The sequence below is a fragment of the Thalia democratica genome, chromosome 4 (genome assembly GCF_965202585.1).
Source record: "Thalia democratica chromosome 4, ktThaDemo2.hap1.1, whole genome shotgun sequence".
Taxonomy (NCBI): Eukaryota; Metazoa; Chordata; class Thaliacea; order Salpida; family Salpidae; genus Thalia; species Thalia democratica.
The window spans coordinates 46,799,182-46,818,497 of NC_139168.1; the positions used below are offsets into that span (position 1 = coordinate 46,799,182).

At 25.3% G+C, this 19,316-nt stretch overlaps 2 protein-coding genes across 2 annotated transcripts; both read right to left on the bottom strand.

The window, feature by feature from the left end:
- Positions 1-1,429: 1,429 nt before the first annotated feature.
- LOC145835278 (programmed cell death protein 5-like) lies at positions 1,430-13,683 on the bottom strand. The gene is made up of 5 exons (XM_082942849.1): positions 13,595-13,683; positions 5,581-5,692; positions 3,111-3,202; positions 2,689-2,760; positions 1,430-2,346 (listed from the first exon to the last, which is right to left on the bottom strand). The coding sequence occupies exons 1-5, from the start codon at positions 13,652-13,654 to the stop codon at positions 2,299-2,301; spliced, it is 384 nt and encodes a 127-aa protein (XP_082798975.1). The 5' UTR covers positions 13,655-13,683; the 3' UTR covers positions 1,430-2,298.
- LOC145835276 (malignant T-cell-amplified sequence 1-like) lies at positions 13,682-14,398 on the bottom strand. The gene has a single exon (XM_082942848.1). It carries the CDS (start codon positions 14,365-14,367, stop codon positions 13,822-13,824), a length of 546 nt encoding a protein of 181 aa, XP_082798974.1. The 5' UTR covers positions 14,368-14,398; the 3' UTR covers positions 13,682-13,821.
- Positions 14,399-19,316: the final 4,918 nt, after the last annotated feature.

Consider the following 19,316-nt stretch of genomic DNA (forward strand, 5'->3'; position numbering starts at 1 on the left):
TAAAATATTCTTTTAATAGTTAAGATTTTATTATCGTTTGTATCATACTTAATCACCAAGTTTAAACTATAAACAATTTCTTTCAGTTTTTTTTATATAACTAAAACGAGGACTGAGTAAATTTGTCAACATAAAAAAAAATTAAACTCAAAAATTAAATACGTAACCAATTATCTCAAATACAACAAAAATAATATACAACATCGGTATTACCTAGATAGAACTAATGTCATTTAAACCTACCAAGAAAAATGAACAGTCTTAAAGGTTCAAGCAACTAAATTGCATAGTCCTAAAACACTCTTTACAAAAAAATTTCAAGATTTAATTAAATCAAATGCTTTATAAGTAAAATAACCCTCAATCCATCATGGAACCTTACAAAACAGCTCCTTGGAAGTCGGTAGATATTTCAGACTATAGTTCGCTACACAGTTTTAAAATTATCACTGATGCCAGCTTTCAAATTACAAGACATTTAAAAATTTAAGTTAAAAGACATTAGATCTACATCAAATACAACTCAAAAATGCAATTCAAACGGTTTTATTTTTTCGTTTTGTATATATTTATTAATTTTGTCTAATATTTTTCAAGTATATAGCATAAAATATAAGATAACTTGTTCTGTACTTAAAGTTTACTTAACTTTCTTGCAAACAAGAATTTAGACAAAAGCGTATTAGTTAGAAAATACGATTTCTATAGACACTTTTTGTTCTAAAATTGGAGTTGTAAATGATTAAGTCACGTCAAATTTTTCAGACAATGCACTTAAGCAGGTTTTGTTAGATTAAAACGGTTAAATGACTATTTAAACTACAACAATTCAAATTCTGACAATCTTAACTCTTATTAAAAAATGTGAAGGGCTACATCTCTACTATAACTAACTAATTTTTGAAAAAATAAACTAAAAATACCACGTTTTAGTATTTTCAAAGCTTTTTCAAACCAAATCTCACAGAACACTTTATATAAAATAAAAAATTCTCATGTAGAAAAAATATAAAAATTCACACTAACTAAAAATTGTCAGAACTTGAACAGTCATGCAACAGACTGAGAAACTGCAGTTCATCGAGACAATGTCTACCTGATGAGTAAAAATGAGATCTCAGAATGTCCCGTGGACTGTTGTTGATAGTCATCTGGTTGATAGTGTATTGTTTGTAGTGTTAGTTTAGTAATAATAAAAGTGCAAACTTACTATTTTAAGTATTACCAGTTCTTTATTTTAAAGTAAGTGAGCAATATTTTTTATTTAAGACAAAAAACTATACAATGTTAGTTTAACAAATTAAATATCGTTATTACAGGAGGGATATAAAAAATACAGTACTAATACTTGATTGAAAAACAAATCAATTGAAAAGCATAAATTTATTGGTTACAAAAACAATGTTTTTTTACACTTAAATACTGGAGGTCATATTTAAAAATTTATTTCACAAAAAAAATTGTTCAAAATCATTTTGAACTTAAACAAATCTTTCAAAATTTACTTTTTAACAGATAAAAAACCAATATATATCAAAATAGAATCAATTCTATTCCATTCGAAAGAAAATATTGTGCATACAAAGGATGTAGCCAAAAAGTGCCGAAAAGGTTTAAAAATAAAATATTTAATGACATATAATTTTTTTTCGTATAACTACTATTTAGAATAAACTATTCTGACCAGCCATGACTTTAAAAAAATATACCTCAGCTTTTAAAACTCGATTGAGCTAGTCTAAAACAAAACAATAGTTTAATAAAGACAACAAGGTAATATTCGGTAATTGAACGCTTTTTAAAAACTATGTGGTGAAAACTGTTTTAGAAAAAAAAAGTTAAACCATAGTAAATCAAAATCTAAAAAAGTGACAATTCTTTATAGACAAACCTTGCTTAATACTTTTAATTTTTTTAATCTTATATAAAAAAATTATCCTGATATAGATTATATAGTGATAATATACTTTTTTTAAGACAAAATAGCTTCAGGTAAAATTTAAACTTTTGGACATATTTTAACAAAAAAAAAATTATGTCAAAAAAAATATTAAAACTTATAACCCTTCACAACTTTTCGGCTAACCTATATAAAGTACAAAATAAAAGAAGTAGTTCATCAAAAATTTTGCTACGTTTAAAAAAAGCAAAAAAAAGTTAAAACTTTTTGTATTTTTAAACTGTTTTTACTAAACTAAAGTAAATTTATAGAAATACAAAAATCTCAAGGTTACAATATAAAATATTCAGAGAAAGACGAGCTGTTGACGAATTTAAATTTAATCTATGTTGTCAAATTTAATAATCATCATCACTGTCACTATCCATAACACGGCGTCTGTCAAACTGTAAAATAAAAGAATTAGTTTATTGATCTTATCATTCTTAAAATTAGTCTTAAAAAGTTAAAACTACTGCAGAACTTAGATTATAAATTAAAACTAAAAAATATATATATTAATTTAAGACAAATAGCTTATTTGAAACTACTAATACTAAACAACTTTTTTTTTTAATATATACTTTCCGAAACAAAAGAAAACATTTTATTAAAAACATGATAACAATAAAAACATGTTCCTATATTTCATTTAAAAACATATAAAATCTATAATAACTTCAATAACTTTTAATCTATAGCTTTACTATACTTATGTGCTTTCAAAAATATTACACAATTAACAATACCTTTACTTTCGTAGTTTGAGTGGTCTTCTGGTTAACTTGTTTCAAAAGATTTTGTAGATCTTGATCACCCAGCTATAAAGTAAAATAGTGCATTTTTAATAAAATTATATTACTGTTTTTACCAAAACTACACTTAGCATGTTAAGAAAACACAACAATTCATTATTTACAAGTATGCAATTTAATTTTCTAGTTTTAAATTATCACATATTAATGTTAAGTTATTTTATGTAAAACAAGAAGAATATGCATACATTAATTGTATCATACTATATAATATAGATGTTCAAATAAATATATATTGACTTATTATTTTAATACTAATATAACAAATTATCCTTTTTTTAACTTAATTATCAAATACTACTATCCTACTTAAATATTTGGTTAATACTGTTTATTAATCTATGATTAAAACTAACTTTTCCACCAATTTGACCACTTTGAGCCATAGAAATTATCATTTTTTTCAAATTTTCAGCCTTTTCCGGTTTAACTAGTCCAATGCTGTTCACTGTGAGAAGATAGTTTTGCTAAGTGATAGACAATATTATATTTTCTATCTAACTGGTTAAGTAAAGCAGTCTACAGCATGGTTATTCAAACTCAATTCTATAAACGCCGCCTCGGCGGAAATTTAAAAACAATCACCCATAATTTTTAGATGTTGCCCGCCTCACTACTAGTTAATAACCCTAATTAGTTTTACACTAGTTTACTGTTACACATCTTACTAATTAACACCTTCTGATATCCCAAACCAAATGACCAACTAATTTAATTGCAGTTCAAGAAACCTTTGTCTACAGGCTATAAATAAGCTATAAATACTGTTTAGTAACCGCACACATTGTTTGGCAACTTTTTTTTTAATAATATTTCTATGCCTTCAGAAATCGCAACTTTTTAAATTTTGAAACCAAGTCTTGTTGAGACGTTCAAAAAATTACAAAATTTAATTTAACACAATCATTAGAAAGACAGCTATTAATAAAATAATAATTTAATTGATTTGAACTAAAGCACTTACTTAAAGGATTAACTAAATTGACTAAAAATTTATCAATAAACCTTATGTTTACTGACAAAAAAAAACTGAAGCACTGTCCCCAATAGTATTAACAGTAGGTTTGGAAACAGTTTTTGAGGTTTAAATTTATGCTTTTATGAAAAATTGATCAAATGTTTATGTGTACTTAGAGATCTATTATAGTATTGTAAATGTTGTTTTTAAGCATTAAAACATAAATAAAATTACCGCAACTAAATAACTGAATAACAATGTTAAAATAATATATATATTTCGAAATTTATCTTATATTAGTATACTGATCTATTAATGAAAAATTTAAACTTACAAAACAACTTTTTTATATCGAGTTACAAGAATTTATCAAAAGTTCCCATGAATTAACAACAATATTATTAACAACTTAAAGATAAAACTTCCTTTGCAATTTACACTAATTTGTAAAAATGAAACTAATAAAAGAAAAGCAAACTAGCAAAGCATAAAATCAAAAATGTAAAGCAATAAAATGGATACCTTAAAAATTATAAGAATATTCTTATTTTATAGATTTAAATAAGTCTTTACTTACTTTTTACTGCTTATCAAAATATATAAAAGAATAAAATTGCAGACTTAAATAGGCGCTATATGGAAATTCAAAATTGATTTGTCTAAAACAAACTTTCAAAATATTTTTTTTGCTATATTATTTATAGATTTGAAAGCATGATTTTAAATAACTTAAATACAACTAAAACTAAAACAAATAACTTTCAAAATAATTTTTAAGCACTCAAATTTAAAATTTAAATTCAATTCACCTTTATTACTTTTCAATCATTATTCTACTTTAATGGGTTATAGCTAGCAGTCTACTGGATCAAAATGCCTAACCCAGCAGGATATGGCCATTGCTTGTCAAATTCGGGTCCAACTAGACTTTGATTTGAAAAAAATATTTGAATTTAAACCAGGGTGGATCTAAGCTTAAAAATATGTTCATATACATCCTAACTGGATCTTAATTTCGTAACAAAACCAAGCCAAGCTCATTTTAAACACAAGTTTGGCCAGATCAAGATCTTTAAAAAAAGTTAAGATCCAACTAGAACAAGACAGTACCTACAGAAATCTTTTTTTTTTTATCATAATCTGGTGAGATCTTAATATCATTAAGATATAGCCAGATCCAGTAGACCATAAGCTTGAGCTGAACTTAACTATAACAATGAGAGAATATTAACTTATTTCTATTGAAGTAAATCTTGTTGAAAGTGTTACGAAGTACAATCCACCATTAAAAAAATTATGTCAATTACATTATATGAGTTACAAAGAAGTATTTCAAAACATCCATTTAACTAATTTAAAAGTTTACAAAAGCCTTGTTAAATTTCTTTGGATTAAGGGCATAGGGGGGTTACACTTTTTTCACATTTTGATCTCAATTTATATAGATTTTACTAAGCTACAAGATACTTTTTTAAAGATTTTAAAAATTCAAAAATAATTTTTGAGATATAGCCGGTCAAAGTTTGAGGCAACAATAGGTTCCTTATGGGAGGCGAAAACTAGAACAACAAAAAACAATAATGCAAATAAAAAACAATAAGTGCTAAGTCAAAATTTTGTAATTTATTGTAAAGTAATATGCATGTGTAGTTTAATTGATTGGATATAGCTTAATTCTGCTTGGAAAATAATATTTTACTTTCCGAATAAAAAAATGTACATAAATAATTCAATTAAAACAACTATCATTAACTATAAAAGATCTTTTTTCATTACATTGATTACAGAGGAATTCATGTATATAAATTATAAGAGTTTTATATTCATAATAATTTACTTGTCTTTAAAAAGTTTTCTTAACAACTTACAACGAGCAGTGGCATCTTGAGTAAGCACTTGAGAAAGCATTGAGTTTATCATTTCTTGCTGTTTTTGTTTTGCTTGTTGTTGAGCTTCGTAACTTTGTTGTTGGTTTCCCTGCTGTATAATACAAATACAATTAATTACCTTAACGGTAAATTCACACTACTTAAAAAACGTGTTTTTTAATTAATTTTTTTTTAATTATCAATTTAATATTTTTTAATGTTAAAATTTTATTATGGCAACAAACTCACTTTGATGTAGAAATACAAAAGGGTGAGTATTCTTAAATGTTTTTAATGTAATTTATTTTATATATTTCTCCAAGCTCTTGGATATAAATATTTACTTTATAATTTTTTCAATCTTAGCACTTGAATTTTAAGACTTAAAAACAAACTATTTCTTTTAATTTAAAAATTTAATTTTAATTCAAATAACTTGTATAGAATTTTCATTGCCACTCTTTGTAGAAGAAAAAAGCTAGCCTTGGTTTGTTAATAAAAAACTTAAAAGTCCTGTCAAATTTACTTTTATGTTGTTATACTTTATAATAAATTCACTAGGAACAGGGTTACCACTCTTTGTGACAAAAAGCCAGCCTGAGTGACCTAAAATAAATTTACATCAAGCAAGCCTGAGTTGACTAGACTTTTAGAAAATCTTTTTAAAGAACTAAGTTAAAAATTTAAATAAAATAATGCTAATCTTTCTTATATGTCTAAATAACTAAAATTTTAACAAAAACACCAACAATTTTTTTTATGAAAAAACTAATTTTAAGTCAAAAAAGCTAACCTGAGATTTATGAAAAAGTCCTAATTAACCTGAGTTTTGTAAATGAAAATTCAAGCTAGAAAAATTAAACTAGCTTGAGTTGGTAGGATTTATCATGAAGTTCTACTTAATAAAAAAGTAATAGCCTGTGTTTGTGGAAACTCTATAGGAATTGTAGACTCTATGTTAACAAAACTCTATATAAAATTTTTTGAAGCTGTAAATCTTTATAAATACCATATTTTATAAGAAAATCTTCAAAACTGCTTATTGACAAAAAACTGTTTATTTCAAATACTACTTTAAAACTGAGAACTTATGCTTAATAAAAAGGTTACTCCTTTGAGTTTTTTTTATTAAACGTATTTAGTTTTAAAAGAGTCATTATAATAAACAATAACCATATATTATAAATAACTATTAAAAATAAGTTTTGAACTAAAATATAGCATAATTGCCAGTATTAAAATTTACACATTTTCTGAAGTACTTGAAAAACAGTTTTGAAAATAAGAGGTCCAGTTCTACACAAACTAACAAAATAAGTTTTAGTTTTTAGTCAATGAAATAAACATTTTTTGCCTGCTAGACCACTATGTCTTTACATGTTTAGTATAGCTTATTTTATAGCTATAAGTTAATTTTTATAGTTAGTTATTTTCAACATAAGTATTTTTAGAATTTATGTAAGTTTAAATAAGGCTAATTTGTTAATTCTATGTTGAAAATTAGTTAAAGTACTTAATAATTTATATCAAAGTTAAGATATGCAAAACTACTTATATATGGTTATTCATCTACCATTTTTACATGGAATGTTATAGTTTCCATAAGAAAATAACTAAAATTATTTGAATACATGTAAAAGTTTTAAGTATTTTTTATTTATTTTTGTTTTATTAAGGGTGCTTTTAGAGAAATTCAAAAGTGTATTCAAGGTCATTTAAAGGTCAATAAGTAAACACCCTGATATTTTCATTATGTTTTAGTAAGCATAATATGACATTCGACTACAAACACAACTATACATCTGTTATATTAAATAAATTGAATAAAATTAATCAACTATTTTATAATAAATTTGTATTAGTTATTCACTGTGCACACTTTTTTATGATGCTTTATTATCAAATTATCTATGTATTTACACTTGATTTATACAAAAGGTTATGAAAATATCCTTTTCATAGTCAAAAAGAGCTAGCTGCAAGGCAAAGAATTATCTAAAAACTAATTGAACTCAGTTACATTTACACAGTAAAAATAGTAGATTATTAGTTAACTTTAAACTATCAATTTAATATTTTTTAATGTTAAAATTTTATTATGGCAACAAACTGAAGTCAAATTTATTATATTTTGTCATAAATGTTATTTCAACTTTTATAACTTTGTTAAGATACTAGATAATACAATTTATTGATTATAGCAACTGTAGTATTTAAATATATTTAATAAAAGAAATAATGTTAGCTTTAAGTTCAAACAATCGTTTTAAGCAGGTTTGCCACTTTTTGAATTAAAGAATCTGTTCTGAGTGACTAAAAACTGCCTTGAGTCATCCTGAGTTTTTTTTTTTAGTTATTTGTGGTTTTAGTTTGCGCCTCCCATAAGGGACCTTTTGCAGTTGTTGACTTTGACTGACTACATATCAAAAATAAAATAGAATTTTGAAAATCTGTAAAAAGCAACTTGTAGCTTACTTAAAACTCAACAAAATAGGATCAAGTTGTAAAAAAATGAATGAAAATGTGGAATTATGTTGTTTTTTTTTTTTTTTTTCCTGTAAATTGATAATGAAAAGATTGTGGTTGATAGATTTATAGTAGTAACTTTTTACAGGATGATCACTGGTTTTTAAGAAATTTATTTGAGGTTTTCTAAATTTCTTCAAGGTTTTTAAAAGTACATGTTTTTTGGTCTATATTTTGGGTCTGAAGTTAAGATTAAGGTCTAAAACTAAAGATATATTTTTTGTGTCAAATCAAAATATTAGTACTTTTTTACTTTTTTTTACAGGGTTGCCACTCTTTGAATAAAAAAATTTTCCTGAGTAACCTTAAACTTCCCTGAGTTTCTGTGAGATTTTTTTAAATCCTGATTTTTTTTTGCTCTTGGCGCAAATTACTAATACCTGATGCGTATTTTTCTTCTTTAATAATATAAGGAAGGTTGTACGTGTATGCTTCCGCATTAGATGCTTACTAAACTTACTAAAAATATTTTTTACAAAAATTCAATGTTAAAGATTAAATCAATTGAGATAAAAAAACAAAGTTTGTGCACAATTTTGTGTAAACTTGTTAGTTAACTTTATAAATAATAAAAAATAGTTTGAACTTTAATTACAAAAAAATATTTAACCTTTAATGTACAAGTAAGACAACATTAATCTATACTCTACTAATACTATACTTAATGTAAAAATTTATGATTTTTTTACGGAAAACAAGTAGTTGTAAACAAATAACAATTGTAAAAAATAAGGACTTATAGTAAAACATAGGTTTATTAAACTACAAAATAAAAGTTTATTCAGATTTTTCAATGCATAGTTAACCACAACTTCTATATCTCTAAACTTGTTTGTTTTTGTTTAACTTTAGTCATAAAAATATAAAATTACAACTTCAAAAAAAACTTCAATGTTAATGCAAAAAATATTGAAGAACTAGACACAAGGGTAAAAAAATTCTAAATAAGTAGTTAAAAATAAACAAAATTAATTTCTATGAACAAAATATTGAAACTGGATTAACTAAATATCATTCTAGATCTGGCAAAAATTTTCCCTGAGATTCTTTCTTTAAGGGCATAGGGGGGGGTAAACACCCTTTTTTGGTTTTTGATCTTATTTTATATAGTTTTTACTAAGCTACAATATGCTTTTTACAGATTTAAAAAATTGAAAACAATTTTTGAGATATAGCCGGTCAAAGTCGGAGCCGACAATAGGTTTCTTATGGGAGGCGCAAACTAAAACAGCAAAAATAGACTATTTCACTAAAAATCTATCTTCTCCTACGTTTTTTGAGATAACTACCTCAAACTTTCAGGAAATGTATATTTAGAAAATTCTGTAGGAAGGAATTAAAAAAAATTAAAAACAAAAAAATTATATAAAAAATAAACAAAAAAAACAGTTTTTTTTTGTTTTTTTATTATAAATTTTTTTTTAATAATTTTTTTGAAATTCCTTCCGACAGAATTTTCTAAATACTGCAAGGAACATTTCCTGAAAATTTGAGGTAGTTATCTCAAAAAACGTAGGAGGAGATAGATTTTTAGTGATTTCTAGTTATTTGCCTTAGACTGGCTATATCTCAAAACTTATTTTGAATTTTTTAAATCTGTAAAAAGCATCTTGTTACTTAGTAAAAACTATATAAAATAAGACAGGGTTGCCACTCTTTGAGCCAAAAAATCTTCCCTGAGTGACCAAAAATTTCCCTGAGTAACCCTAAAATTCCCTGAGTTTCCCTGAGTATTTTTCAAATCTTAAAAAAAAAATTTTCTCTTCTAACACAAATTATTAATACCTCATTCTCATTTTCTTCTTTAATAATAAAAGGAAGGTTGTATGTGTTTGCTTCTGCATTAAATTTATGAAAAAAAAAACTGTTTTCAAAAACTCAATCTTAAAATGTTTAAACCAATTAAAAATTAAAAAATAAATTTTTCCACAACTTTGTGTAAACTTGTTAGTTAACTTTCTACATAAAAGAATAAAGTTTAATTTGCTTGACATTTTAATTGACAAAATTTAATTATACTACAGTAATAATTTCACATGAAGAACTCACTTAAATGCATACATAATAACTTCATTATTTTACTTAAGTAAATATAAATTTGAAACTTAAAAAAACTACAATGTTAATACTAAGAATATTGAAGAACTAGCCGCAAGGCTAAAAAAATTCTAAATAACCACTTAAATAATAAAAATTACTACTTTTGAACAAAATATTGAAACTGGATTAACTAAACCTCATTCTAGATCTAGAAAAAAATTTCCCTGAGATTTTCAAAAACTTCCCTGAAATTTAGAGAAAAAATCAAAACTTCCCTGAGTTTCCCTGAATTAAAAGAAAAATGCCAAAATTCCCTGAGTTTCCCTGAGATTCCCTGAGTTTCCCTGATATTTTCTACAATTTGAAAATTCCCTGAGATTCCCTGAGTTCCCTGAGAGTGTGGCAACCCTGATAAGATCAAAAACCAAAAAAGGGTGTGATGGAGATTTTAATATTCTATAAAAACAGACTTATACACAGTGACCAGTTATTTTTTTGAATTCTACAGGCTTTTTAATTTGGTTCATGTTTTACTATAACTTTTAAAATAAATTAAACTTGAAAAAAAAAGTATTTTCATATACTGAATTTATTAAAACAGACAGGATACTGTATTTCTACTTGAAATAAACTTTATTCCATTAGAATCTTATTAATTGTTTTAATCAAGTAATTAAGTTTAAAGTATTAAGTCATTTTTACAAAACTGTTTCAAAATCACAGCAGTGATGAAATACAAATATTCTAGATGGCTTTAGACAGTACCTTTTTTAAAGTAGTTTTTTTTAAGTTTGTTTGATTTATTGAATTTGTACAAACTAACTAGACTAGATAGTTCTTTTAAAAAAATAATGAATATTAAAAATCTTAATACTAAAACACTGAATAGTTAAATAAAAATATCAAACTTAATTTTTAACACAAAAACCAATAAACTAAAAAGGAAAAATACAATATTTTACTAAAAATGTATATCCTACATCTTTTGAGTAATTCTTTTAAAACTTTCTCAGTCTAATCTTTTATAAAATTTTGAACAATTTGAAAGAAATAGATGCTTTATTTTTTTTTTATTAAATTTCATAACAAGGATTATTTTTTAAGCTTTAGGAGATATTTTTAATCAGCTTTTTACAAATTGTTAATACAAATTAATAAAATTAACTTTCCCTAAATATTTATAGTAAATTGCTCTTAAAATATAGGAGGTGATAGCCTTTTAGCATTTTTTACATTACTTCTAAGAAAATCAGCAACAAAAAAAATTATACAATTGTACAAGAAAATTTTTACAAAACTGGTTATATTCAAAAGATCAATAGAAATTTTGTTGGTCTATAAAAATTATCTCATAGTTTATAAAAAAAATACAAAAATAAAACTAGTTATAGAAACAAAATTTTGGTTGCATTCTGCTAATGCAACTATCATGACATCAGTAAGTTTATATGTTAGTTAAAATAAAATAATATGCATAGTACTATAATCAGTCTTTTTTTACTTAAATTATATTTTAGTTCGAGGCACTTTCATTTTTTTAAACCTTCTGTTAAATTGGCAAATCAAAACAAAAAAATTAATACACTTTGTTGACTTGAAGATATGTTTGTAAATAAATGTTTTATTTTTTCACATATGGTTTTATTCCTAATTTATTGATGTATTAACTTTTTAATTCAAAGTTATTTAAAACTATTAAAATTACAACAAATAAAATATAAAAACTTCAAACACTAAAAATGACATTTTAATGCTGAATAAATTTGTTCAAATTTTAGGCTTACTAGGTTTTTTTATTGAAATTTTTTTTTTTAATTTAAATTTCTAGGTTAAATGGTCACCCTGCTTACAGTTTACACTTTTTTACATAAATCAATGTTTTTTTGTAAAAAAAATTCAAAGCCCCTAAATGCCTTAAAACTTACTTCTTTTTCAATCTTAAGCTACAAATAAATAATTTTAAACTTCCAATATAAAATGTTTTAGTCATTTCAGCTATGTATCACACAAATTTTAACTACTAGAACATGTATGCATAGCATTAACTATGGAAGATTGTATATAGTTCAGGGTTGCCACTGCTTGCGTCAAAAAACCTTCCTTCAGTGACCAGAAACTTCCTTGAGTAACCTTAAACTTCCCTGAGTTTCATTAGTTTTTTTTCAAATCCTTTAAATTTTATAAATTTATCAAATAAATTTAAATCCTAAGAATATTGAAGAACTAGCCGCAAGGCTAAACTATTTTAACAAAATATTGAAACTGCTTTAACTAAATCTCATTAAATCAAAGAAAAAAAATTCTGAATTTTTTTGTTTTTAATTTAAAACTTCCCTGAAATTTTTAGAAAAAAAAACTGCCCTGAATTTCCCTTTAAAAAAACTTTAAAAACAATAAAAATTTCCTAACTTTCCCTGAGATTTTCTATAATTTGAAATTCCTTAAGTGCCTTGAGTGTGTGGCAACCCTGTTTTTATTGTAAAAATTGTTTAATATTCCAGTTTTTCCAGGTTCTTTTAGCCTAAACTGTCAATTCAAAATTTAAATTTCAAGTTTTGTGGAAACAATGTACAATATTATTTTTAAGAACAGTGAATTCACAAGAACAAAAAATTTAAATAAGAATTTGAAAATTAATAAAAACATATTCTTAAACAACATTGGTTATATAAATTAAAAAAATATTGAAGATGGATCAACTAAATCTCATTCTAGATCTAGAGAAAAATATATCCAGAATTTTATAAAAAATCCTAAGACTATCCTGAGATTTTTGCAAAAAATCAAAACTGCTATGAGTAACCATGAGTTTCAAAAAAAATTAAACTATTTTAGTTGTCCTGAATACCCTGAGTTTATCTGTTATTTTCTAGAATTTAAAAACATCTTGAGTTTCTCTGAGTACCTTAAGAGTGTGGCTATCCTGTTTAAGTAAAAAGTGACATGTCTTTATATAGTAATGTTGTTGATAACCAAACTTGACCAGTTTAAACATCATGGTCAGTAAAGTATAATAATGAGAAGTTGAAATTATTTGAAAATATCAATTACCAAAACTTATAATAATGCGCTTAAAAAATAAAAATATACAGGATTCTGCCTTAACAGGTAAACTGAAATTAAAAAAGTAAACTTAGAAAATATTGAATTTTTAAAGCTTACTAAGATTTTTTCAAGAGTTTCTACTCATTAGCACACTACATCAGCAGTCTTATATGTTGGTAAGTACCAGTGTAGTTTGATGGTATATATATTTTAGATGCATTGATTTTTAAATACTTTTACAAACTATTTCTTTTCCTTAATAACATACATTAACTCATAGAAATATCCCTTTAAATAATTTTCTATTAAGCTTCTATAACAATGTCAACTTTTAATTATAAAAACAAAACACTCTGTAAATTTTGTAACACTATTTTAATTTTAAGGCAAATTAATTACTAACTTTAGCAGCACCGCTTTGAAGTTCAGCCAATCTTTTCTTTCTGAGTTGTTCAATATCCATTATTTATTAACTTACAAACTACTTTAACTAAATTTTAAATTTAATTAGAACTATAAAACTAAAAATCAATATGTAGTTTTTATATTCAGCATTTTTCTTCTAGAAATATAATTCAAAATAAATAATAAATTTAAGTAATGCTAAACAAAAATATTTCCTAGGTTTGTTCAGTTTATTTTTAAATGCCATAATCCATCATTCAGATAGTGAACTGTTTCAACTCCAACTCCCTTGTTCACTTTTTGTATATCTTGAGATGACATTTTCATCAGTCCAATTGCTAAGGCATGCTGTTTTCCTTCTGCAAAGATGGCTACTGCTGTATTATTTTCAATATCTAAATCAAGCTTAGCCCCTGGCGAAGTTAAACCAGGACACATAATATTGGCTCCACTAATAATAAATTTGATTGCACCATAATCTACTTGTTGGCGTGGCAGCATAAAAGGATATTGATGTAGCAACTTCAAAGTTGGATACCAACAAGAGTCTCTTTGCTTGAAAAACAAGGGTGTTTCATTAACTACCAAAACTTCTATTCTATCTTGACATTTTAAGACCTTTGCTTTTTCTTTCTTAGGCCAAACATTTGGTAGATATTCTTCAAATGATGGCATATGTTCAATTATACTACTTCTTATTTGCCTTTGGACAGAAGACTTGAGCTGATTTGAAGAAGAAACACTTTCTTCTTGATTGAATTTCTTAAACATTTTAAATAGTTAACTTACTTTAACTTGCTAACTTACTTTTCCAACTGTAGATAAATACAATGAGCTGAACATGATCTCAGACGCCCTAATATTCACCCTACACAAAACTATTTGACTTATAGCTTAGCAATGCAAAAAGAATAGTTAAGTACAAATTCAGAGTTGCCAATAAGCATTTCGTTAAGGAATTTTCTACTAAATTTTTTATGAGAATATTAAGCTTAAATTTTGAAATAAGTAAAACAAACAAACTAAAAACACGCTTGAGCAAACAGCTCCATTTATTTAAGCTTTGTTTCTGGTAAGTATGGTTAGGTAGGTACTAAACTAAGCAGGGTTGCAAGAACTCCAGGAAAAAAGAGTTCTGAAAAATGTATAAACATTTGTTTTTTAACTAAAAATATCATGCTTGATTTATTGTGTAGCGAACTTCTCGTAGAAATATCGCAAGTATGACACCAAGCATTAGGATTCATTATAAATACAGCAACCTTTGAGTTTTCCGATTTTTTTACATTTGGCAAGTACCATAAAAACATCCTGTGCAAAACTTTAGATAATTAAAAAAACTTTTAACCCTTCTAAGCATAGTTATTATATTTTAATTTTTGTGAAACAACTTATTGTATATATTGTAGTTTCTTACATTTAGACCTAATATCAGCAAACTGCGATTTGCTAACCAAATCTATCCCGCTAAGTAGAAATATCTGGACTGCTGTGTAAATTTCAGCTTGTAAGCAAAATTAAAAAAAAAAGTTTAACAACATATAGAAGCATTTTTAAATGTGCTATTAACTAAATAGTAAATAAACATGAGAGCTTAGCTTACTTAAAAATGAATCAACTACAAACTTGTGTCTAAGTAAGTTTTCTCTTAATTTTTTGCATAATATTCAAGACTATGTTGGCCTGCAAAGACTTTTTTCTAAAACATATGATTTTTTTATTTTAAAAGCTGTGTGTTCCTGAGTCCTTGCTTGTTCTTGAGTCTACAACTAAAAAGTCTTGAGTTATCACATTTAAAATATTTAAAAGGTAATTTTAAGTTATTGTGTTTTTTTAATTACATGTTCAATCATACCATCAGAATGTTTATAAGACTACATTATACATATTTATTAACTTAAAAACTTACTTTAACATACAGCATAAACAAAACTTTAAATTTAGTAAATTATGTTTTTTTTTAATCAAATTTAGTGTCAAGTTGTTTTTTGAGATACGAAAAACTGTAAAAGAGTTATAACTGTCATGTAACCGTCACAAAGCCTTTATTTTTTTTGTATTCAGTTGAAAACTTATAAATGCGATAATTGATTACAAATAATGATAACTTAGATAAGTTTTCAATTTTAGTTATTCATACTGCTTTTAAAACTTTTTTTTATTCTTTTATGGAACGACAAAAAATACGCTCAAAAGTTTTGGTCCAAGGACCTGGTGTACAAAAATCTCTCGGTTATCGAGTCATGCAGCAGAACAAGTTAACGTCATGCCCGGGATAAATAAGTTAATAGTTAAAACACATACTGTCTAAGAAAGTAATACCTTTTAAATTAATGATTTAACTAAATGGTAATACAGTAAAACAGCCAGCAGAATCTAATTTAGTGATCTCGAAAGTAAGTTTTTAAGCGGAACAAAAGTTAAAATGATTTTAACTAGTTACACAGTCGATTTATTATAAAATGATAAATTTTTTGTAATCTTCTTTTTATTTAAATTTTTCAACTTATTATAATTCTTAAAATTGAAAATAATATTAGAATTATTTTTTAAATTTTTTAAATATTTTTAAGATGAAATTTTTGAGAAGATCAATAAAATCTTACAATTTGAAGATGATAGCACTTAAGTTGCCTTGTCACGTTAAAGTTTTATCGTATTATAAAAGGGTATTATTTATTACAGCTAAGCACAGCGTAGAGTAGATATTTAGATCTAGAAGTAAACAACTAATAAATACCAAAAACAATTTAAACTGACATAAAAACAACTACTATTAAGTTAAAAGATACTTTCGCCAAAACGTGTGTGAATCTTTAATTTTACTATTTAATTCATTACAAACTTTAATAAAAATTTTGTTTTTGTTTATTGCTTTGTTTAAACTTAGTTTTAACTTTTAAATAGCTAGCAGATCAATTCTTACTCTGATTTTTATATTTTTTTTTATTTCGTAGTTAACAGTTAAACAATCAGGTATATTCAGTATGTCAAAATATAAATTAATAAAATATTTCCAAAAATAAAGTCATGATCAGAAAAAGCACAATCAACCATAGACCTTTTTATACTTTATGCAGTTAAAAAAGTAACTGAAAAAGTTTAAACGACAACCAGTATATATTTTATAATTATATTGCTTATTAAACGAAAAAGATATGCTTAAAAAGTTTGGTCTAAGGTGGGGGTGGGCAACTTTTTCCAATCAACGGGCCGGATCCGGAAAAATTTAGTCTTTTGCGGGCCGTAGCATTTCGAATTAGTGATTTACCGGATCCAGTATCCGGATCCAGCCGAATAATGACTTTTTAGATCCGAACCCGACTGGAAACTAATTTTAAGTCGAGATACGGATCCGGTCGGATTCTGATATAAATAAAAGTTTCGGATCCAGCCAGGATCTAATTTTATGGATACAGTTGATCACTTTTTTAAATCCTTCAAATTCAAAAAACTTTCTCAAGTCTGACAACTTAAGATGTAGATTAAGACCTGTCAGATGTTTAAATGAAGTCTATAAATAGAATTGACATTGTAATTGACAAAGGAACGTATGTAAATTATCGTACTTAAAAAAATATTTTGCTTGGGGTAATTTTACAAAAACATATTCCAACTAAGTTAGAACTGAAATTCATAACCACCTGCTCAACAACCCAGTTTGTGCTGAAAACTATCTGGATAGTAAGTTTAAAATTCTATCCAGAGCGAAAAACACCTACAATCTCTTAGTTCTAGAATCTTTGTTTATTAGAACTCGCGAGCCAAAAATTTGCAAACAAAGAGATTTTTACAATTTAAAATTTTATATATAGCGTGTTTTTAGTATTATTGTTGTGGTTTTTTGTCGTATTCTGTAATGTGCTTTTTATATAACTTAGTTTCAGGTAAAAAACTTTCTACTATCTTAAATGTTTTTGTTTCAGCAATTTTGTCTTATAAATTACTTTAAATCAGCTAATTATTAACTCAATTCTAATTTAAACCTTTTAAACAGACTTTTATACTTTATGAAGTAACTACTTTTTGCTAGACGTTTAAAAAATATTATTTTTAACTACATTTACACTATAAAAATATCAGTTTTTAGCAAGATTATTCTGAGGATGCGCTAAACGAAATTAATTAATAAACCTTTTTTAAATGAGTGACTTATGTATAAACTTTTAAGTTGAAACAACAGCAAAATATTACGACAAAATGGTGTATTTATTAGTACAAATTACATTAATTTATAAAGTAATTTTTTAGCATGTTTTTAAAGTCGTATTCTTACAGTTTTGTTAAAATCTAATACAAAGTTTTAGTAAATTTTTTCGCGGGCCTATCATTTTCATTTGCGAGCCGGATCCCATCAAAATTAAATAAACGGTCGGGGGCTGGTCATTTTCATCCTGCGGGCCGTACGTTGCCCACCCCTAGTCTAAGGAATTGGTGCACGAAGAATCATACGGTTATCAAGTTTTACACGAGTTTAACGTCTTTTCCATGACAGACAAAATTATAATTCAAAAAATTTAATACTTTAAAAGATTTTCAATTTTAATTTAAAGAGGCAAATTCTACCACTTCACCATTTCCTGAGTTTCTTGAAAACATTCTAATTTAATTCTATAAGTGTGTAGCAGTATATCTTTTAGATCTGAGTACAGTTTTTAACAGTGTCGCCAGAGAAAATTTGATAAACAAATTGGAATGCTATGTTATAAGTTCGAAAATTGATTTTCTCGTTGCAGTCTTGTTTAGCTGAAATTATTTCTTAGAAATTTAAGGTATAAATTAACCCATGTAAACATTGATATTCGAGAGTCGAAAGAAACCTTTATCAGTTTTTATACAAACTAATAATTTGCAGAACAATAATTGTTTTTGGGTTTTTAAATTCGCAAATAAAATATTACAATTTACCGTATTAAAAAAAACACATAATTAAAAATCGCCAAACTTAGTTAGGAATTTTAAAAAGCTTCAACTTGTTCTACAATATACAAACTTAAAGCATATAAAAGTAAATAGTTTTTGCTCTAGTCAAAAAAATTCTTAGAAGAAACACAGATTTATATAATACGAAAGGCAAATTAGTCATAAAAAAATGACAGAGTTTTAGTCATTTTGTTGAAGTTATCTATAATAATCTTAACTAGTCCGAATTAGATGTAAAAATTCAAAGTTATTCATTTTTCATTTAACTTCAAATGATATTTGTAATATATATAAAGGTTTATTTCAAGATGTAAAACTTGAAGGACTCGAGTTTTGTGCTTATGCTTTTATCAACTTCTAAACAAGTTCAAAATAAAGCACAAAACAAAATAAAATTAAGTTTATTTTTATCTTATAATTATCTGTCCAAATATATAGTTACTCACTGAAGTTTTATGATTTTTTGCCAGTTTATTGTCGATTGGTAAATTAATTTTTGCACAAGCTGTTTTGCATGATTTTTGATAGTTTCAAAACTACGTCATAATCTATTTATGGTAAAAATTTTTAACTTTTGTTTGTGTGTTTTGTTTTGTGCTTTATTTTGAACTTGTTTAGAAGTTGATGAGTGCATAAGCACGTAACTCGAGTCCTTCAAGTTTTATATCTTGAAATAAACTTTTTTATTAAAAAAGCCCTTGGTGGTCTCCTTGTGAAAGATTTAATTTATTAAGTAAAATAAATTATTTCTATATATATATTTATATATATAATCCACTATCCTTCAACAAAATCTT

Coding starts and splice junctions, on each gene's coding strand:
- LOC145835278 (XM_082942849.1), bottom strand. CDS start 13,654: ATGGATATTGAACAACTCAGAAAGAAAAGATTGGCTGAACTTCAAAGC. Junction 5,693..13,594: donor TTCAAAGCGGTGCTGCTAAA/GTTAGTAATTAA, acceptor TGTATTATACAG/CAGGGAAACCAACAACAAAG. Junction 2,347..2,688: donor CTCAAACTACGAAAGTAAAG/GTATTGTTAATT, acceptor TTTATTTTACAG/TTTGACAGACGCCGTGTTAT.
- LOC145835276 (XM_082942848.1), bottom strand. CDS start 14,367: ATGTTTAAGAAATTCAATCAAGAAGAAAGTGTTTCTTCTTCAAATCAG.